The sequence below is a fragment of the Pelobates fuscus genome, chromosome 2, assembly GCF_036172605.1.
Source record: "Pelobates fuscus isolate aPelFus1 chromosome 2, aPelFus1.pri, whole genome shotgun sequence".
NCBI lineage: Eukaryota > Metazoa > Chordata > Amphibia > Anura > Pelobatidae > Pelobates > Pelobates fuscus.
In genome coordinates, this window is record NC_086318.1 from 154,694,197 (window position 1) to 154,718,184 (window position 23,988).

The 23,988-nt window shown below is 47.5% G+C and overlaps 1 protein-coding gene across 3 annotated transcripts in view; it reads right to left on the minus strand.

The window, feature by feature from the left end:
• ARMC9 (armadillo repeat containing 9) overlaps positions 1-23,988 on the minus strand; it is a 163,822-nt gene that overhangs the window by 98,162 nt on the left and 41,672 nt on the right. For all 3 annotated transcript variants that reach the window (XM_063442856.1, XM_063442855.1, XM_063442854.1), the window contains exon 9: positions 13,607-13,705. In XM_063442856.1, coding sequence (XP_063298926.1) covers positions 13,607-13,705 — 99 coding nt within the window. The remainder of the gene's footprint in view (positions 1-13,606; positions 13,706-23,988) is intronic.

Below are 23,988 nucleotides of genomic sequence, written 5' to 3' on the forward strand. Positions count from 1 at the left end.
GAGACCCTATTCAGTTGTTTATATATCCTTTACCCTCCTTTCCTTTTGGCACTATTCCCAAGCATTTATCACATTTGGCAGTCAGTCTTATTAATAGACCTATGTCTGCCACTCATGGGAGTTGGAGTCCATTGTGGAACTTGGCCGAAACTGTATCCTACTTTTGCAAGTGATATCACCTCTTTATCTAACTAATTAGTTATAGGCAGTAAGCATTATTTAGGGCTGTGATTTGCTGTGAGTTCCTGCGTTAATAGCGACTTTATACCGATCCCAACAGGTTCTACTATTACCAGGCACATATCTATGGAGTAATATATTCGGCATAGACGTGTGCCCTTTATACACTCATGATATTTGTGATACAATTTTATTTGATCCTTTTATAGGAAAATCAACCTATTAGTTATCATGATCAGTTACCACATGGTAACGATCATATATCTAGATCAATTATTTTCCTATTTAGGACTTATTAGATATATTTTTTCTTCTTATCTTTTTTTATTTGAGTTTTTCACATTTTTATTTTTACACAGCACACATTATATTTGCCAGTGGGTATTTAAATATTTGTTTATTAATAAAGTTTTCTCTCTCTCTCTTGTTACAGTTTGTCTGGGATACCCACTTCTGCAAAGATTGTCAACTTTCTTAAATGTTTTCCACTTTTTAATAATCTTTCTCACTGTAGAATGATGGACTTTAAATTGTTTGGAAATGCCTTATAACCCTTCCCAGTTTGATGGGCAGCAACAATTGCTTCTCTAAGATCATTGCTGGCGTCTTTCCTACTTGGCATTGTGTTAACACACACCTGAATGCTCCAGACCAGAAAACAGGTAGAAACCTTGGCTTTTAAAGAGGTCACCCTTGCTGAAATCAATTAATCAAGGGCTTTTAATTAGCAGCACCTGCCAGCTACTTAGCCTCTTACTTCCTATGCAAGAAGTTTGGATGTACTTAGTTTTTCCACACATGGCTTTACCATTTTGGCTTTTTTTGTTGTTAAATAGATCATGCCACGGTGCAATATGTCATGTGTTGATGTTCATCTAATTTTAAGACCTGCTAAGGAACAGATGATTGGTATTACATCTGGATATGTAAAACCATAGAATTCAAAGAGAGTATACTTTCTTTTTCCCTTGACTGTATGTCCCAATATCTTATTTTTATATACATATAGTCTATCAGTTAGACAGATGTTAGAGGCATTTGTTGTGCATTACATTAGAAGCTACCTTTATGAGTGATTGATGATGGGGTGGGGGAGGGGGGTAGAGGGGAGAGAACAGAATACAGGAATACTAATAAAGTAAGAGCTAATGTAAAAAAGTCCTTGTGTGAGAAAAGGTTTGGGTCCCCATGTAGCACAAGGGTGGCCAAAAGGTAGTTCCTTATCTGTCGTACAACTAATACAACACTTTGCCAGCAGGGGATCTACTATTTGCCCTTTTTTGATGTATTCGTAGGCAGTGTTTGCGTGTAAGAAAGTTTTTGTATGTAGTACGTGTGTATATGTAGGAATGTATTTGTATGTGTTGTTGTTGTTGTCGTTTAAATGCAGGTGTGCGTTTGCATGTATTGTGTTTGTATATAATGTTGCCATTTGAATGCAGGGGTGTGTTTGTATGTAGTGTTAATATTTAATTGCAGGGGTGTGTTTGTATGTAGCATTGGCGTTTGAGTGTAAGGTTGTATTTGTGCGTACTGTGGGCAACTGAATGCTGGGATGTATGCACATATACACACACTGCAAAACTCACACACTGACACAGAGATCCAAATACACAATTAACACACAAAAGTCATAATTGACTAACTTTTAGTTACTCATCAGTTTCCCTGGGGTCCATTGGGTTCGAGCTGCAGGAGGTGATGACTGAGGCTAGTGGGAGTCTGAGATTGGCCCAGGCTAACCTGAACTTACATCCTCCCAGCAAAGCAGCCGGACAGCAGATCTGACAGGGGCCTAGTTATGCTGCAGATCTGACCTGGCCCCTGATTAGAAATGCTCATCCCTGGTGCAGCCGCACTCCCAGTAGTCCCATGGTGCCTGGAACCATTGTGACACTCGGGGCAAAAGTCGCAATCTTAACCTTTGCGACCCTGGGTGTTGCGCCACTAATACTAATCTTGTTTTACAGGAATAAACAGGTAGAGACGTGGAATAGATTTGCCTTCCTCTCACCTTAATCAACACCACCTACACTGTAACCTATCTTCCAGGAAATTACACAATTGTAATAAATATGGAACTCTTGTTAAAATGGCATATTACTCCATTAAAAGAATGCTCCAAGCACCATAACCGCTACAGTCCGGGTGCCATCCAACTGTAAGCAGTCAAACATTTTAAAATGTTTTTACTTCCTACCGGCGGTCAACCAGGCATGACTCCTCACTCTGTGAGCTAAGCCCAGGGGTGCAGAGCTTAGCCCATTGGCTGAAAACAATCAGCTTGCACATCAGCCACTGAAACTCTCTTGCTACTGTTTTTTCTCTCCTTAAGTTTAAAGGGTAATCCAGACGTGGACCCCTTGCTCACGATGCCTAGAAGGATATTGCCTATACCTCACTGATGATACCATACAAGGTTGAAACGATCGTCTGGGGTTGCCGTATCTCTCGTGCAGAGGGAACTTGCTGGCATTTGGATCTGGACTGCCCGTATGGGTGGTTAACAGTCTGAAATGCTTCAGATATGTTCTCTCTGTAATAGCACAAGTTGAGCTAAAACCAGCTTGAGATCTAAGCGGGGACCCACCGAAGGGCAGCTATTTTCCGTTCTCACCTCTCTTGCTACTTGTTTTTCTAGCGAATTAACTAACCCTGCACTGCAGGGCTCAGCTCAGGAGAGACTACTGAATATACTGAATTGAGTATAAGCATGGAGCAGCACCAGGTGGATTCAGGTCAAACTGTTTCACTACTCACTAGAGGGTGGGGGGCTGTAGTGATTATGGTTTTAAGTTTTCCATTACATCTTGAACAACTAGATTGCGATGCTGAAGATTATTAACGTAGCAATTGTTGAAGAAGGTACAATATTGTACGCACGCATACAAGGAACTACACCGAGTCAATGTATAATTTCTGGAAAGTTTACACAAGGTATTTATACAGTCTCCATAATGGAACAATCAAATTAACCTAGTAAAGACTTGTAAAACAAAGCACTGCCTTTGTTCCTTTAGATTTGTATTAGACGTCATGTCCTGACAATTTTCAGAGAAACACTAGTCTTCTTTTAACCATTTCTATATCTTGTGTGAAGATATTCGTTGCAATGTGTACATATAACTTATCTTGGCCATGTAAAGCAAAGTATAAGCCTACGTAAAATATCTGTACTTCGTATTACAAGGAAAAATGAAATCACATAAATAGTATAATTGTGTCTTTATTACAATTTATGCATGATTTTTGAGTCAGTGGCTTACTGTAATAGATTGTGCAAAACAGAAATCTGAAAAAGTATGAACCCCACAGACCTCTAGAAATCTGCAGATCTCCTAACTGCCCCCATGTTCCGAGCTATAGATAAGGGTGACTATTTCCCAAACATGGCTTTTTTGCCCTCATATAGCAGGCTTTTTGTCTTCATGAAATTGAACCATATATCTTTTAAGAGCATCTATTAATTAACTGCTGGTTTTGGCAAGGTATGAAAAACAGTTGCTTATAGCCAGGGCATGGCTGTGGTAATAATAAGGGGCTAAGTGTACCCAGGACATATCTTGTACGATATCCCAGGGTAGGATAATGCATGGAGTTGGTAGATTTGCTGTAATTACAGCACAATGTGGGATTATCTTTCCTGTAGGAATATGGTGCCTACTTCTAACTCCTACCTAGTAATCCAACATCAACAGTACTGAAAGTATAAAGTGCTGAAATACTGATACCATCCCAAATCCAACATTACCCTTGGCTGTTTCAGAAGAACCATTCTAATAGGTTACTAATAAACACATTCCACATCGATTTTTAATAGCTGTTTAATAAGTTAAAAACGTAAAAGTTCACCGACACTCGTGGCGTTATTTACTTTTTATTTCGTTTGCATTTTCGCTAAGCGTTATTATGCTTATTACTTTGTGAACGTTAACCCAGAGGCAGACTCCGAGGCATAGGCATTTTTACACACATAGTTTGCCATATATTTTGCTTTACCTGCTTTTAGGCTACATACTAATTCTCTTGCAAATACTACGTGAAGATGATAGAGCAATTGTTCTCAGCAAATGTTAAGAGCAGATGTTATTTGCAAATGTAGGATTTCCAGCTACTTAAGTGACTACAGCGATGACCCAGCTAGCATGTACCTAGTCAGGTGGATCTAACTACCTACCATAACCAATCTAGCAACGTCAAGCATAAAATGTTATACACTTGTTTAATTTCACTCTGACGATACACTCGGTTAGTTAAACTAGATAAAAATGTCTTAAAACTGTGCGATTTTTCATGCCACTGCTAAACGTGTATTAATCCTGCAATACGCTGTTGTGGCGTCTGATGAAACCTTGTACCCACCCGCACAACAAAAATAAAGAATTTAGGGGGGCGTGGCCTGACCGCGGCGAGAGATGGCCGCTTAAGCAGAGAGCTCTGCACCCTGACCGGCACAAAACGCCCAGCAACACGCAACAAACCCGACCAAATCCCCCAAAAAATACCTGGGGCACCAGCGGGAACGATCCGGAGATGGCACAGCAAAAAAAGACCGGCAAAAAACAAAGGGAAAGCACCCCATCTGTGGCCGACCTCCTCCAAACGCCAAGACCCAAAGATGGCGGCGGACACGTGAGCGCGGACTCCCCGAGCTCCCCGGGTAACAGAGACCGAGCAACCCAGCCACATCAGGCCACTACAGCGGATATTATGCAATCACTAGCTGAAGTTAAACATTACCTCGCTGGAGAGATAGAACGGTCGGCGAGGGAAGTTAAAGCAGAAATCCAGACAGTGGGGCAGCGTACAGAGGCACTAGAATGGAGGATGGATCATGTGGTTGCGGCCCACAACGAAACTGCCTCTGCCACCAACACCCTAATTACAAAAGTGGCTGAACTAGAAGCAGAATTAGAAGATGCCTCCAACAGATCACGTAGAAACAACCTGAGAATAAAGGGCCTGCCAGAAAGGGTAAGAGACACAGACATCCAAAAGGTGCTCACAGATCTGTTCAGGGCACACCTACCAGCTATCCCTGATTACCTGTGGACTATAGATAGGGCACACAGGGCGCTTAGAGCCCGGGGTCCCCCCAATGGCCCACCCAGAGACGTAATCATGCGGTGGCATTTCTTCTCCACCAAGGAAGCCGTTATTAAGAGTGCCAGACATCACACATACTCTTTTGAAGGTGCCACGCTGCAATTATACCAAGATATAGCGCCTGCCACACTAGCTAGGCGCAGGGAATGGAGGCCCATTGCAGACCTCGTCCGAGCCAAAGGCCTCAACTTCGCCTGGGGGCACCCCTTTAAGATGCTTGTATTCAACGGGCCGCGGCCAGCCGTTCTACTACCCTCGGCGGACCCCAAGGCCTTCCTTCGGGAGTTAGGCATCGAGGTCCCGGTGGACTTCCACATCCCCCAGAGGGGCACCCAAGCAATGGGCTTGATACCCGGAGACGGCGCAGCTCTAGAAGGCAACGCACCCTAACAGTCGCGCAGCTCAACCCTCTTTCCACTGTGCGACAACATCGTGCAATAGTGGGGACTACAAAACCCCTAACATAGAATCTCTTGGAGATCCACCTGACAAAAAGTTAAAGTAAAGTTATACGACAGCTCCCCTGGACATTCCACACTGCCACACCAAGAACTAGATAGGAATAAATAGACACTGCACTTGACGTCCCTTCAACGAAACAACAAAGAAACGAAAGCAACGCAAACCCCCCCCCCCAAAAAAATTTTTAATTAGATTAAATTAAATTAAATAAAAATAAATAAATAAATAAATAAACAAAAATAAAAAAATAAAAAAAACAAAAAAAAAAACGGAGAGAAACGTACAAAAACAACAAATATGAATGACAACTCCACCCAATACAATCCAAGGCATAAAGGCAATCACAGAATGGACTAGCGCGACCGGCTACGACAAACGCGCAAAAACCCGACAGCCAGACCGAAAGATAAGGAACACCGAAAGCTGAATTAACGGCGAAAGGCAGAAAAGGGCAACCGACGATCCAGAAGAGATCCATCGCCGGAGAGAGAACACAGCCGCAGTAAAATCTATACACTCGACAGGACTTTGCCACCCACCCTGAGCGCAAAGACCCATCAGTCCTATGGACTTAGGTCACCTGTTACACTGCCGGGGCGGAACCTAGAACGCGGTACCCACCATCTACCTGACCAGATACGCAAGTTTTATACCTTATGTCGTATACTGCAAATTTCACTGTTGTGGGCCAATCGGGATTTAGATAAGGTTAGAAAGTACACAGAAGGGGGCACACAGGCATATACATCCCATCTCATAACCGAACCGAAAAGGGACTCTGACACCAACACACACATTAAGTTACACGACACTACAGCCTCACTGGGAGAGAGACAGAGGAAGACGACACTAGTAGGCACACGATAGACCACATGAATCACCCCCTCCCTCCTTAGGGGTGTACGGGAACACACGGGCCCTAGGGCCCAAATGGCAGTAAGATGGAAGGCTGGGACAGGAATTTAATCCTTCATGTAAATTACACAGTGGAGATAGCTGGGAAATTGTAGACTCTGTAGACAGAAAGAGGTTTAACTAAATGTTTTTATGGCACCTATGTTTTATTCTATGTCTGGATTACTACTGTATATAATGTTGTTGGATAAAAATGTATATGTCTGAACACACACACACGACCTGAAACACAGACGTTCTTGGGATTTGAGTCAAGGGTAAAGATAACCCTGCTCATAGTGCCGATGTCGGGGTGCTCGGCGACTGACCACCCCCTCCGTGCCCAAATATTTTGCCGCGGAGCGGGTGGCCATCCCCCGAGATACCCGGCAAAGTTAGATAAGACCGGGGAATTCCCCAGCACCCCCTAACCAAGGTAGTTCTCCCTACTACCTCCCCCTGACTGCACCTCTCCACTGCCCCCCCCCTTTTTCCCACCAAATCCTATCCCCCCTCCCTCCCCCCTCACCGGCCCAGCCCGGCACAAAGCCCAGGGCCCCAGAAACCCAAGGGACCTCCAGGAGGTCACCCTAACACCAAGGCTCGAAGGGGCGCACGGCGGGTAGGTATCGGAACCAAAGCATCAAGGCCAATAGAGACCTAACAGTAACATATAACATGGCGACACTGAAAATTACTTCCCTGAACGTTAATGGCCTAAACACACCAACTAAACGACGTCTGCTAATGAGGGAATTAAAAAGACAAAAAACTGACATAGCATTTGTCCAAGAGTCACACCTCCTGCGCTCAGCCCGGATCCAACTAACGGACCACCTATACACTAGGGCATACTCCTCCAGGGCATTGGTAAAGAAAAACGGAGTAGAAATACTCATGCATAAAAAATGCCCCTTCGTCACCCAGACGACGAGCACAGACACTATGGGCAGGTACATCATCCTCACGGGGACGATACACGCCACCACATACCACCTGATCAACGTATACGCACCCAACCAGCCAGACCCAGATTTTTGGGAGCGACTTCACACGATAGTCCACGCTTTACCGTACGGAATCATAGTCATGGGGGGAGACCTAAACGCTACACCCTGCCCCACAGTAGACCGTAGTACCCCGACTGGCGGACAAAGGACGCAGAACACGAGGGGCCAAGACAAACTCCTCACCCAATTTATACAGAAGACGAAACTACTCGACTCCTGGAGGCTGCGCAACCCGGGACAGAGGGACTACACCTTCTTCTCGGCAGCGCACTCCACATACTCCCGTATAGACATGTTCCTGGTCAATCAGACCGGGATACCATGGGTACAGTCTGCGCGCATCAATCTTATTACATGGTCGGACCACGCAGATGTAGAAATTACTCTCAGACTCCCAGGTCCTAAACCTCCATGGAAGTGGCGACTGAATAGCTCGCTCATAAAAGATCCAGAGATTGAGACACTTATACAGGGCGAACTCTCGACCTATTTCGACGACAACGACGACCCGGACTTGACGCAATCCACGATATGGGCCGCTCATAAGGCGGTGCTAAGGGGCATCTTCATCAAACTTGCAACCCGTCGGAAGAAGCAAAGGGCAGAAACCCTCTTTAGGCTCCAAAAGGAGCTGAGAAGGGCAGAAGCCAGACATAAACAATCCCCTACGACACAGGGACTACAAGACCTTAGGGATCTCCGACATCAAATTAGAGCCGCAGCAGTAGAGGACCTGGGGCGAGACCTAGTCCGTAAGAAACGCCTCTACTACGAACGCTCCAACAAGATGGACACCCTACTAGCCAGGGCACTAAACCCCAAGCCCCACTTCCAAACCATAACAGCGATTAGAGACAAAAGGGGGCAGATCACCCAGAACCCTACGGAGATTAACCAGATCTTCACGGAATTCCTCGCGCACATCTACAACCACTCCCCAGACCAAAACAGCAACAATAGGGATTACACACAGGCGGTAGCCGATTACGTAGCAAACACACACATGCCGGAACTGAACCCGGAGGCCCTACACACCTTGGGGGCGCCCATAGAGGAGGAGGAGATAGATAAGGCGATTACGGCCCTCAAAGGTAACAAAGCCCCAGGACCGGACGGTTTCGACGGCTCCTACTATAAACTGTTTAGGGAAACGCTGACGCCAAAACTGGCGAAAGTGTACGCCGAATGGATGGAAGGTGGACACCCCAACCCGGAAATGCTCACAGCAGATATAGCACTGATACCCAAACCAGGAAGGGACCCGACAGAAGCGGCAAACTACAGACCCATTTCCCTAATCAACTTTGACGTAAAAATCTTTGCAAAAATACTGGCGACGCGATTGAACCCCCTACTGGGCACTCTGGTCCACCCGGACCAGGTTGGCTTTGTGCCGTCACGACAGCTGTATGAAAACACCAGGAGAGGGGCGGACGTCATATGGTGGGCGGTGAGGACCCGGACGCCTTCTCTGATCCTATCTTTGGACGCGGAGAAGGCGTTCGATAGGGTGCAATGGCACTACCTCTTCGCATTGCTCGACCGACTACACATGCCAGAAACATTTGTTAAAGGAGTGAGAGCCCTGTACACTGAACCGAGGGCACAGACTAATGTACCGGGAACGGCCCCGACCCCATTTGCGCCCGCTAACGGCACCAGACAAGGCTGCCCCCTTTCCCCCCTGTTGTTCGTCCTCTCGTTGGAACCTCTCCTGCAGAGAATAAGGGAGGACAGGCACATATCAGGCATACAAGCAGGGGGGGAAGAATTCAAAGTCTCCGCATACGCGGACGATGTCCTGGTCACTCTCACCAATCCAAGGGAGTCCCTGCCCCGACTGGTGGCACTCCTGGAGGATTACGGGAGTGTCTCGGGTTACAAGATTAACCTAGACAAATCTGTGGCCATGCCTATAGAAATGGACACGGAGGGGATTAACTACATCAAAAACACCCACCCCCTCTCAGATTCACTAGAACAGACATTAAATACCTTGGAGTCAAACTCACTGCGGACCCGGAGAAACTATATAGCGCCAATTACACGCCCGCTATCCAGGCACTCAGCCGTGATCTGGACAAATGGCATGAAAAGCCCATATCGTGGATTGGAAGATTGCACGCAATCAAAATGACACTGCTCCCACGACTGTTGTTTCTATTCCAGGCCCTACCGACTAAAGTGACTAAACAAGACCTACAGACGCTTCAGAGGCATATAGATGACTTTATCTGGGCACGGAAGAGGCACAGGATCGCTCGACTAGTCCTGTACAGACCAAAAACGAGGGGCGGGCTGGGACTCCCAAACCTATACCTATACTACCTGGCGGCTCAACTGGCCCAAATAATAGCATGGCACACACCGGAGGGTTCACATAGGTGGGTAGACCTGGAGACGAAACTAATGAGTACAGACCTCCCACAGTTCTGGATATGGGTGCCCAAAAAAGACAGACCTCCACTACGCACCACTTGCCCGGCAATCCTTAACTCCATAAGGATCTGGGATCTCACGGCCATTAAATATGCATTAAAACACACACCCTCACCGCTAACTCCGTATCTACGGAACAAAGCATTTGAGCCCGGGCTGAGCGCACGAGACTTTAGGGGGATAGAAAACACAGGTATACAAAGATACGGGCATATGTACGACGGAGACTCCTTTAAAACCTTCGACACTTTAAAAACCATGGCACCCTTAACAACTAGGGACTTCTTCCGATACGTACAACTACGTGACTTCGCCAAAAACCCTGTTGTAAAAAAAGCAGCCCAGACCCCAATGACATTTTACGAACAACTATGTAATACGGAAAGGATTCAAAAGGGTCTGATCACGGCCATTTATGCGCAACTCAGCGCCCCGGAAAGGGGAGCTACTGACCCCAGTTACATACACCAATGGGAAGCAGACCTGGGGGGGGCCATAGAGGGAGAGGACTGGGTAGATATATGGGAGGCGACGGCTAAAACGTCGATCTGTGTAACGCAACAAGAACAATCCTACAAAATGCTTATGAGGTGGTACACCACACCTGTTCAGCTGCAAAAAATGGGGAAAACCTCAACAGACACATGCTGGAAGGGATGCGGAGGTAAAGGTACCTTCCTTCACATGTGGTGGGAATGCCCTGAAGTAACCAATTACTGGAAGAGAATCCAGTCGCTGATGACAGATGTTCTCACACGCCCCATTGACTTAGACCCATGGGCGATCCTATTGTCCCGACCAACAGACGGCCTCCTTAGGAAAGAACAACAACTGCTGAACAAACTCACCCTGGCAGCAAGGAGAGCCCTTGCACAGGTATGGCTGAAACCCACGGTCCCCACTGACAATGACGTAATAGTTAAAATCAAAGACACATACCTGATGGACAAACTTACAGCCCAAATACGAAACACAGAAAAAACATTCCAAAAAATCTGGCAACCATGGGAGGCATACACTTCAGACTGAGACCACTCAGATTGATCAGGGGACCAGACGAGAGCTGAGACCAGTGCCCGCCGGGCGCCCCGACGACTCATAACCCTATCCCTCTTCCCCCCCTCACTCCATCCCACAGTCCCGTCCAACACCCCCCCCTTCTCCCATCTCACCAGATACGAGATACACTAGAACAGACAGACAAACCGACCTTCACGACTACCTGAATGCTAAAGGGAGTCACCCAGAGCAACCCAATTGGGCAATAAACTAAGGTTATCTAGCGCAGAACACTTAAGGCTATGATAGCCCACGATGGCACTTAGACAAACTCAAGCACAGGACCCGACAGGCGGTCCTCCGGGGACCCACCCCACGTCAGAGACGAACACCACAAACAGGCTGCTGACACCTCCAAGGTGATCGCCCCCTCAGGGGAGATCGCCTGACGAGGACACAGCTGCACATGACCAAAGGGGTCTGACCCACGAGGCGTCCGCTGCCAAGACAAATTGAAGCCAAGCTAGACGCTCTAACACACACAACCGGTACACACCAATGAGAACCGCTCTGAGTGAGACACACACGACCACAACAATGTTGACCCTGAAGCGCGGACACCCGAACCGCACAAAACTTGTAAGGTTTTAAAAGAAAAGTTAATTTGCCAAGTATTGCATTGACTGGACTCAATTTATGTTCATGTTCGAACACAGGGCCTAAAGTGCCCTACAATTTTAAAATTTAAAAACAACACCGAACGGCGCTAAGAAATTATATATGCTGTACACACTTATTTGTTTCTATGTAAAAAAGAAATGTACTATATGTCAATGATCGGCCCCTGCGTGGGCCTTCTACTGTTTTTGAGCCGCATTCGGTGTTGACACAAAAATAAAGAATTTAAAAAAAATAAAATAAAGAATTTAAAAAAAAAAAACTTAAAAGTTTAATATTTAACCAAGGGTGAAAATGGCGTTTGTTTTGGATAACACAGAAATGTAGTTAAAAGAAAATATAGATATATTTTTTTTTTAAACAGGCAACTATTAATATCAAAAAATGGAAATTGTGACAAATATTTTGGAAATTCTATAAATAGGGCACAATCCAAGCTCAATACTCACTATGATGCTAGGAAGCTATGTTATGGTCAAATCATTTTTCAAATGGTTTGACATGAAGCAGAGGATTTCCCAAAAGCCAAAGCCCAAACTATTGAGACTTTATAATGGACTATCAAACCATGTTCTTTTATTTATTTTTTGTGCTCAAAGAGGCTCAGAATTGCTGGGAATCTCCAATTACCCTCTGGCAAAGCTGAATTGAGGCAGGGACTTTAATAAAATGGGCAAGAAGCAATTCAGCCATACAAAAACAGGAGAGACGATTTGACAAGCCTACATTATCCTATGCCCCAATGTTTAATATAAACCTAAGTGAATAATAAAGAAGAAGCTTAGCGTAAAATAAACCCTCCGGTTCTGATAAATAAACGGAAAAAAGCTATCTAGGGCTATATCAATTACAATAAGCTATAAAGATTATGGCGCTTGGGTTATTACTTTAACAAAAATGTGTTGGTTTTTTTCTTTACTAATTTCCTTATCTTGATTATATGAGGTTTTAAAATGTCTTTATTACCCAAGAGATTGTTTTGTCATATTATAAAGACCTGTCCATGCACTGTATGCTGGGCTAGAAAATGTTGTATACTCAAAAGGGCTTGCTCACTCAACAGTAATTTTGGTGAATTAAAAATGTAAATTGAAAAACCCCAGCTATGTTTTCAGCTCAAATATATTTGTAGAACATTTGCAATTGCTTTTCAGTTCTATGCAATTTCCATGTTAGTCCATAAATCGATGTATTACTTGCTGTATCCTTTGGTTTAAAATGATATGGGCAAATGACTATATGAGACATGAAGCATTTTACTGCTTCCTGCTCAATGGAATATTCTAGAAATTCACAGTCACGGTCTAGGGACCTGTACTCACAACAGCTCACATTAAACACCCCTGGAGTTTTAAGGTGTTTTAAGTTTAGCTTTTATTTGGCTTACTGGCACAGTAACATTTGGTCCACATGTAGAGTGAACGCCAATATAGCAGGGAGCAAACATGAATTAAATTGAAGAAATAATTACTATCTGCAGCTGATATTTTACAGAGAAGAATGGAAGGTGCTATGGACAAGACACGGATGACCTACATTATGTGAAGGAGGAACAGGGAAGGGAACTAACATTTACCTGCACACGAAAGAGGGACCTAAAAAGAAGAGGAGGATTGATATAGGGTTTGAAGGGTGAGAAGGTGGCTTTTTATATAGCAGGACTGGCAGAGAGGACATTCACAGTAATGGGGGGAGGGGAAGAATGGAAGGAGGAGAAGCAAATGGGGCAAGAGAGAAACTGAAATGAGGGGAAATAAAATTACAAACATGAGAGGAGCATTAGAAGATCTTTGTATTTCTATTTTTCATGCGTGATTGTATGTATTGTATGTACTCACAGTTCCAGGCCGGGTGAAATCAATGCTCTGAGCTGCACTCTGTCGCAACTGGCTATTGAATAGTCTCATACAGACATTTTGAAGGTATTCTGGAGTGATCTACAAATACATAGGGGACATCAAATGTTATTCATCAAGTTCTACCAATATGAAGACAGCACAAACTTTTGGCTAGAGAAAATAAGATTATTACAAATGAAAAATGTTGGAAGGTTAAAAATGGCTAATTATTTGTGTAAACCCTAACGTTTCCACCTGCTTGAAACTATATAGTTGTTATATTAACTTGTGTATACTTTAGTCTTAATTATATCTCCACCTACTGGACACTAAGAAGAATTTTAATTTGCCTGAAAAAACAATTGGATCCTGGAACAAACGGTCCTTGCATTTTATTTTTTGATTATGCTCCTGTGATTATTACATTACTAGTAGAAGCCGCAGAGTCATTTTACTCATAACACAGTTTCTTCTCTTTCAACAAATATAAAATTATGAACAGTTCAGTGTATTATGCAGTGTAAGTTGTTATGGTGTCCTGGATCCATGTCATTGTCCAGCGTGAAACCATTTTCAAATGGTTCATCACTGAGTAATGATCCCCAGCTGCCCACAGCCCAGCCCTTCTCTGTTTATTGGGCTAATGCTTATAGATCAAGATTGGTTTGACACTGAACAGTGCGATGGCACCAGGGCATCACATAATGAGATAAAGTATTTATGGTATACAGAGTGTTCCTTCAAGGTATCTGTCACCTCCTGGGGTGTTTGCATATTTCACATGATATAGCGAAAATGCCACTTCCTTTTTGTCACTGCTACCGCCCCCTCTCTACAACCCTGGCCCCACTAAATCTCTGTTGCTCCAACTTTCCCATTTTACACTCCAATTTTTGTATTATTATGAGGACCCCATTCATACAATTAGCTTTACAAGGAATAGCAATCCACTATCTCTCTGCACATGTGTTAACGAAGGCACTATTTAATAGACAACACTTTTCTAATACTTTGCCTACTCAAGAGTATCAGAAACTTTGAGTTCATTAAAGAGCCTTTTTATAATCATTATGGTTTATTTATTTTTAAATATCGGGATTAATTTCACAAATCTGTTCTGTGAATAGGATACTCTAATGGCAGCATACAAAGATTATGTTTTTTTTATATGGTAGTTCCTCTCAAACTCACACTTGTTCATTTTATTAACTAGACTGTTCACCTGATTATTGGATTGATTATTGCAAGCCTTTTTAAAGCACTAACTAGACAAAATCATAAGAAAAATAGTGCTCTAGTGCTATAAACTTAATGTGATGTAGTACATTTTCTTCACTAGTTACATTTTTTTCACCAGTTACCTTGTATGCCAGCAGAATATTCTAAAATATTCTATTCTCAATACAAAGCAAATGAGAGATTGACATATATATCTGGCGTGGCTCTATTGCAAATAAGACTACAGGTCTGGGATGCCCTTGTCATTAGAAACATTTAATCTGAGGGGCGTGGCCGGACCGTGCATGAGAGCAGACGTGTAGTCTCAGAGCTCCGTGCCCTCGGCCTATACTAACAGCTAACAAAGCCTGCAAAAGAGCCCTCAATGGTCCGAACAAAGAGGCACCTGCTCCTGGGTACCCCTCACACCGGTTCTCCGAGGAACAGTAGAGGTACCTTAGACGATTTCGTGTCCACTCCGTCGGACTCTCGCTCCGCCGGGCCTACTGCAAAGATGGCGTTGGCTTCCCCTGATGCAAAAAGCGCGGGAGCCCCCTCCGAAGACGGAGACCAGACAGATGCGCTGACACTGATCCGGCAAGAACTCTCCCGGATCTCGTCCAGCATGCTCACGAAAGCAGACTCTACCGGGATGCTGAAAGAGTTCCGAGCAGCTATGCGAGAAGAGATCGCCTCCATGCGCACCGAGCTGACGGCAGTGGAGGTGAGGGTGGAGGCCCTGGAGACAGAAGCGGAGGCGAGTCGGTCCCAACACAGGTCTGCTGAGGTTGCCACCACAAGACAGGGGAACCTCTTACTTACACTGAGACGGCAGGTTGAGGACTTAGAGAACCGGAGCCGCCGCCAGAACATTCGCATCCGCGGCCTACCTGAACCGGACTCAACCCCGCTGTCTGAGAAGGTACAGGCCCTGTTCAGGCAGATCCTAGGCCGCAACTGCCCAGAGACAATCCAATTCGACCGGATCCACAGAGCCCTGGGCCCCCCGAGGCAAGATGGGAAACCCAGGGATGTGCTATGCTGCCTACACGCCTATAGCCTGAAGGACGCACTAATGGCGGCCACCAGGGGCTCAGACACCATATTGTTCCAGGGCGCAAATGTGGCACTGTTCCAGGACCTCTCCGGCCTGACCTTAGACGCTAGGAGAGCACTACGGCCCATAACGGCTATACTACGGGAGAAAAATGTGCCCTACCGCTGGGGCTTCCCGTTCAGCCTGCAGATTCGACAGGGCAATACCTGGCTGCACATCCGATGGCCGGACGATGTGGCCCCCACACTGCGAGCGCTACACATCCCCTTCGTACGCACCCGTAACTGGCTTCTGGAGACACCACTGGCACCCAACCGAAGGCGAGATACGGGCAGCCCACCGCCGGACACGCGGAGAGTGAGAGACTCCCCTGCTCGGATGCTTGGAGGCCCGGCGGGATCTGAGGAGTGACCTCCTACTAGAGCCCAGAAGAGGACTACTACTGAGGTACCTGGGGTGGGCATCACGGTTGACCATAGTGGGCAATAGTCAGTAGGTTGGGAGGTGGGGCTGAACCTCGGACACTGGCCTAAGGTGACTCTGCTGCTGCCCTCCCCCCCCGTGCTGATCTGCATTACCATGAACTTGGGACGCTATCCAGTAACTAAGCTCACCCCCCCATTGATCCCTTTGGGTTAGCGTATTTATCAAGCGTTAGCCCCTCCCTGGGATTTGGGTGGGGGACTGGTATCCAGAAAACACCACCCGGATGGGACTCGGGTGAACTGGCTAAACGACCTAACTTGGATGTTGCTTTTGGGGTGGCTTGGGCTGGGGAAGTGAATGAGAGTAAGAGGTAGCAATGGGGTCAGTCACATAAGGTGTGCTTCGAAGCCCGGGGGGTTGGGCGATGAGGATTGGTCAGTTAGCCGTGAGTTAGGCCCCCTACCTTGTAAAGTGTCAACCGAACCCAGATTAGTACCTAGACCTTAGTTTTAGTTTTGCTCATATCAGAACGGCCGAGGGCCGGACGTTGTAGTTTACGACACACTAATTTTTTCTTCACACTGTACCACATTTACACTGAGTGTACTGAATATACCTGTACGGTTTCTGTGTACGACCCCGAGGACAGACTGCGGGTTACAGACGGGAGGACCGCGGGCGACTGAGTTACTTAAAGGGATTGGGGACTCAGACCTGTCGGACGCCTTCCACACAGTCAAGTCCAATCACTTTTGATAGCGGTTAATCTGCTATTTCCTGACCTCCCTTCCTACCTCACGGACCCCCCCCTTCTTCCCCCCCCCCCCAGACAGTTTTCCCACCCTTCCCCCCCCCCCCTCCCCTGACTACATTCCTCCCTCCCTCCCCACTCTCAGAACCTATCCCCCTCCCCCCCTTGTCGGCTATGGCGGGGAGCCCGGGCGGGGGTTTCGGCCTGGCCCCCCTGCGCCTCTGGACCAACAATGTGAGGGGCCTGAACACCCCGGAAAGGAGGTCTCATCTGCTCCGGTCCCTGTGGACGGCTCGGGCCTCTATAGCGTTCCTCCAGGAGACCCACTTTGAGGGTGCTGCTCCCCCCCCCCTGGGGGACTCGAGGTTCCCAACTGGGTATTTCGCAAACCACCAGTCAGCGAAGAGAGCAGGTGTGGCAATTCTTTTCGCCCGACACATCCCGTTCTGCTGCCTGGATACGAAAATAGATCCGAACGGGCGCTACTTATTTCTAAAGGGTACAATTGCCGATAAGAAATATACGCTGGCTACGATCTACGCCCCGAACTCGGGACAACACCGATTTCTCTCAAAGACCCTCCAACTCCTAGACCAGTTCCGAGATGGACTACTCATTGTAGCTGGGGACACCAATGTCCCATTAGACCCACGTCTCGACACCTCTAGAGGTTGCAGCTCGCACTCCGGTCTTTGTATCCGGACGGTCGGGAAGGCCCTGCGAGAATCGGGCTTGGCTGACACCTGGAGAGTGCTCCATCCTGAAGACAAAGACTACTCGTTTTACTCACAGGTCCACCACGGTCACAGCCGCATGGACTATATCCTGATTGCTCAGGAATACCTGCACCTCCTTCTGACCTGCGACATCCAGACGACAATTTGGTCAGACCATGCCCCGGTTCTAGCCACGCTGCGCTCACCCTTGTTTAAACCAAGTGACAGACAATGGAGACTGAATGAACAGGTGCTTGGGGATCCAGTTGTGTGCACAGACACGAGAGAGGTCATTCGGCGCTACTTCCTAGAGAACCCGGCTACGGACACCTCTCCACAAGTTCGATGGGAAGCTCACAAATGTGTCCTCCGCGGCCACTTTATTAAGACCTGCACAAGACGCAAACGGGAACAAAATCACGCACTGAAGGACCTACACAAACATACAGCGCAGCTGGAAATAGTACACAGAGCCGAACCGACTGAAGACAATCTCCGCCCCCTGCTAGAGGCGAGGAGGAACCTACGTTCCCTCTTGTCCCGGAACCTGACGCACACACTCCGCAAGTCCCGGAGATTCTTCTATGAGAACTCAAACAAATGCGGTCACCTGTTGGCCCGCATGCTTCGCAAGAAACGGAGGCAGTCCCGCATTACTCTCCTGCAAAAGGCTAATTCGCCCCCCGAGCGGAGGCCACAAGCCATTATGAAAGAATTTGGAGAGTTCTATGCGAAACTGTACAACCTACCGAAGGAGGTAGGAGCGGAGGCAAAACTACAGAGACGTGCCGACATTCAAGAATACCTGGAACAACATCTCACCCAGAAACTCACGCAGACCCAAGCCGAGGACCTAGACGCCCCCATCACCCTAGAGGAGCTCAAAGGAGCCCTTAAGGCGGCAAAAGCAAACAAGGCCCCGGGCCCCGACGGCTTCCCGGTGGGATATCTGCGGACATTTGAGGAGCTGCTCATGCCCGAACTACTGACAAGCCTTAATTCGGTGCTGGATGGTGGGAGGTTCCCGGAGGACACTTTGATGGCCACAGTAGCGGTGGTCCCCAAAGAGGGTAAGGACCCCACGTCCTGCGCCAGCTATCGACCTATCTCCCTCCTTAATGCGGACCTTAAGCTTTTCACAAAGATCCTGGCCCGCCGTGTGGGGGAGGTTGCACCAGATCTGGTGCACCCGGACCAAACAGGTTTCATCCCAGGACGCGAGGCGAAAGATAATACGACCAGAGCCCTCAATATCATCCATTCCGCTAAAACCACCTCCCGAGGGGGCCTCCTGCTCTCCACCGACGCCGAGAAGGCTTTTGACAGAGTCGACTGGCAGTTCATGGAAGAAACCCTCCGGGCTATGGGTTTCGGACCCAACATCCGATCATGGATAGCAGCCCTATATACGTCCCCGAAGGCCCGCCTGAGGATTAACGGAGCACTATCCCCTGCTTTCCCCATCAGCAATGGCACGCGGCAGGGGTGCCCCCTGTCCCCCCTCCTGTTTGCCCTCACGCTAGAGCCCTTTCTGGCGGCGGTCAGACAGGATGGGGGTATTACGGGAATAAAAGTAGCCAAAACGGAACACAAAGTGGCCGCTTATGCGGATGACCTGCTCTTCTTTATCGGCAATCCGATAGTCACGCTTCCCAACCTGCTACGGTCCTTTCAAACGTATGGAGCACTCTCCAACCTGCGCCTGAATACAGAGAAATCCGAGGCTCTGCCCTTGGAGCTCCCCCCCGGCCTAACAACCCACCTGAAAGCTAACTTCCCATTTCGTTGGTGCACGCAACGCATTAAATACCTCGGCATCTGGCTGATGAGTGATCTGGCAAAGATGTACACAGAAAACTTCCTTCCCCTCCTACGGACACTGGCCGCGGACATGAAAAGATGGGGGGGATCCTGTATATCATGGTTCGGGAGGATAAACGCGGTGAAGATGAACCTCCTACCGCGCCTCCTATACTTATTTCAGACGATCCCCATCAAAATCCCCAAAACCTTCTTCAACGAGATGTCCACGGCCATCAACCGCTTCGTCTGGGCTTCGGGAGTAGCCAGACTCCGATACACGCACCTGATTAGACCAAAACGCCAGGGTGGGGTGGCACTTCCCTCGATTCAAACATACTACCAGGCAGCTCACCTCCTTAGGGTGATAGAATGGCACGTGCCGGACACTGATAAACAATGGGTTAGTCTAGAGCGAGCTGCTTCCAAGGAGCGCTTGCCCTGGATTACCTGGTTACCGAAGCCCGCACAGACTAAAGAAATCCGGTCTCACCCACTCATTGGAGCTACCTTACAGATCTGGGCGACTCTACGGTACAAGCTCGACCTCACCACCAACCCTAACCCGCTGACCCCAGTGATCTATAATCCAGAGATTGCAGGCGGTTTGGCCCCCGGGGACATCATCGGCTTGGGTAACCCGAACGCCCCATGTCTTGGCGACTGGTGTGCAGACACACGTCTGAAACCTTTCGAGACACTAACCTCCTCAACACCTCCAACGGGGCTAGCCCGTTTCCGATACCAACAGATCCGACACTACCACAGCTCCCTCCAGGGAAAGCAACTACTACTCAGGAAAAAGACGGGCTTTGAGACCCTCTGTACGGAGGGACGACATCTACCACGGGGTATCTCCACGCTGTACTCCATGATAATACAGGCTACCAGACTCCCCCCTGCGAGATACCAATCTAAATGGGAACAAGTCACGGGGACTACCCTCTCTGAAATGGAATGGGAGAAAATACACGTCCTCGCTCATCAGGGTACGACCAGTGCGAAGCTTCAAGAAACCAATTACAAGCTCATGACGAACTGGTATCGGACCCCCCATAGGCTTTTCCAGATGGGGTTGCTGCCATCGGCTAGGTGCTGGAGATGTGGAGCGGACGACGGCACGGACCTACACATCTGGTGGTCTTGCCCCCCCATCGAGGCATTCTGGCGACAAGTACACGAGAAACTACGCGAGATCCTTGACTCCGACATACCACTGCAACCCCTGCCGATGCTACTCCACCACTCCACGATGCCCCTTGGAGCCTACAAGAGATCTCTTACGCGACACTTCCTAAACGCAGCCAAGAGCCTAATTCCCAACCGCTGGAAATCCACAACAACCCCCACCATAGCTAACTGGATGGAAGCAGTAGAAGAGATATACAGTATGGAGAGCCTCACAGCTGACCTACAGGGGACGGCGGAAAAGTGCGCCCGGCTTTGGGCCCCCTGGATCGAATACATGGCTCGCGTACCGGCGGGTTCCCGGAGACGTGGGTCCGAGTAGACGGGAGTGTAGGTGGACTCAGGTTGTTGGGCTATGGGCCGGGGTGTCGCTGGCGGGCCCTCCCCCTGGCTTCCTCCCTGCTGCTGCCGACCCTCTCTCCCCCCCCCCCTGTAATCCCTCCCCATCTGCCCTATATTGCCTTGCCCATGCAACAGTCCCCCCACTGTATGGCCCTCTGACCTAGCTACGGTTACGGACGTAACATACTGTATATAGACAACGAATTTACCCGCCTTCACTTGAGTTGTATGGATCGAGGTGCCTACCCACACCGCCGGGCACCTAATTGACGTTGACAAGTCCTGACTAGGGACCCTTGACCACTCAGACTTACTCCCGACCTGTTTCTCTCTCTCTCCCCCCCCCCCCCATAGGGGGAAGGACAGAGACCGACTAGGGACGATATAGTTGCGCAGTTGCGCCTGTTCAGGGCATCTCCAATAAGGGTTTCAGTAGGGTGACAGTTCCAACATTGACCTAAGCGATTAGACAACCAAGCTAACATACACCTGGGCTTAAGTTTGAAATTATGTAATAAAGCCGAGTTGGGTGGCATATAAGATCTATCAGGCATTCTCCGTGTTATAAGCACGACCCCCTAAGCTGAAAAAGGTCCTATACATCCCACCTGGCTCTTGGTGACTAAGCTGAGCCTCCCCTTTACAAGACGGGGCTGAAATTCCCTGGTTGAGACTCCTGTTCCCTCGATGTAGAGGAGAACACCCAACCCGCTTTGTTCACCTATGTCGATATACTACTCCCACTCTGTATGTTTACTCATTTTCCCTTATAACTGCTTATATGTTTGTTATGTTATAATGTCTTGATAAAATCTAAATAAACACTCAGATTGTCAAAAAAAGAAACATTTAATCTGTCATGGCACAACTAAGCTGAAGTGTATTAATGCGTTCTTGAGTATGTACCTCCCGACATGACAAGCTAATACACTCATCTATCTTCCTAATGAGTGTACATTTTAAACGCATACTCTAAGCCAATATTTCCCAATCGGTGTTCTGTGGAACCCTAGGGTTCTGCGAGAACCAAATTGGGGTTCCACTGCATTTCGCCACATCCAAGAAGGCCGCTGCTACCTGCTATTCCAGGAAAGTCGGAACCAGCAGATATTGCGCAACCACGATCTCATAATACTGGGGATATGCATGACATTGTCCACCCCCCATATAGTAGTATGTCTCCTCAGAATTGGAAACCCCAAGCTACCCTCTTAAAATTAATTAAAGTCCCTACCCTCCCTCACCCTAATAATAGTGATAAGGGAGCCAAATTAAGGGGATCCAGAGGGAGACTATAAGGACCCCACTAGTCATGGGTTGGAGCCAAGGGAAGCGACTCTAGAATCCATTTATTCTTTTATGATCCCTATCAGTTGTCCAAGGGACAAGCCAGGGTAGGGGACAATAGGTCCCCCCCCTAATTACTAATATTGAGGCCCCATCCGCCGCCCATGTGTGGGGAGCCAGGAGTGACACAATGCCATCCCCAAAAGAAAAATTTATAGCAGTCTCCACCAGATGCCCATGTTTCGCAGGCCCCATCCCCAGTTGCTATTTTTAAACATTTAGTAGACATGCCAGCAGTTGGGGAACGGGGTAATATACATCCAATATAGTATGGGAGTCTTACTGAACATCATAGGATTTCTATTCATTTTAATTATTATTATTGTATTTTATTTATTTATTTATTTTTATGTGAGGGCTGCAAGCACCTGCCATGCCTCCACATAATTAATCTTAATGCCACCGAGGGTTATTTAACTATTTCCACACAGGATCATACTGCGGCAAGCGGGCAAATAATTCTACAAATTATCAATTCACTTGCAAAAAGCAAGTGAATGATTATTTGTGAACATGAATCCTGTTCGGCTTGCAAAAACAGAATATTTAATTATATAATTTTTCAACTGTAGGGTAATAGCTTCTTGATCAAAGGATAAATCTGACTGGCATTCTGTGGTTAAAAGGGGTCTTTTTTCCTAGTTTGTTGCAAAATTGGAAGTACTTCAAACTGTTTTTTTTGCCTTCTATTGGATCGTCAGCAAAAAACAAATGTAAGGAAGACTGAACTTGATGGACACATGTCTCTTTTCAGCCTATGTAACGATGTTGGATGCATTCGATTTATCTCGGTCCCCTCTGACTCCTGGAGGCGGGGCCCAACTGCCATGGTAGAGAGATGTGTATCAGTAGAGATCCTCTCCTATACTGGATATAAACGCAATCCTTTGCCCCATCAAGAAAGATTTGAGCCGAATCCAGCTACTTACCCAAGTCCAGACCTTCACCGCAGGGTTCAAAGAACAGATAGGGTCTCACCTGCGGCATGTCTTGAATCATGCAGTTTAGAGTGCACTGCACAGGAGAGGTGGCTGATCTCTGGGGCCAGGAGCCCATTAGCACTCATCACTAGGCAGGTGCCCAGTTATCCAGCTCTTGGACCCTGGTCCACCCCCAGAAAGCTGCCTTAACCTAGTAGGACCTCCAGGTGAAACCACGAAGGCGAACGAGAAAGCGAGCGACTCACCAAAGATGGCGGAAACCACGTGGTCCCCGACAACACTGGAGGAATCGCAACATCTTGTCCAGGCTGGACTGAATTTTAGATGATTTCTGGCGCAAGTTGCAAAGTAAGCTGCAGCAAGCGGTCCCAAAGCAGTAGAGTAGTCACTCACCTCACAGGCAAAGCCTTAATTTGCAACAGAGACTGGTGAGACCGGCAGTGAGAGGAGCTCCAACATGGCAGCAGAGTGGGAAGTTCTCCCTACTCCTACAGCAGCACCTGCATGTACGAGTGGGAGCTGTTGAGATCCAGCAATGGGACTCTCAATCTGTTGGAGGCCCTTGTGGAAGCCTTGCTCATTAGGTATGGCTCAGC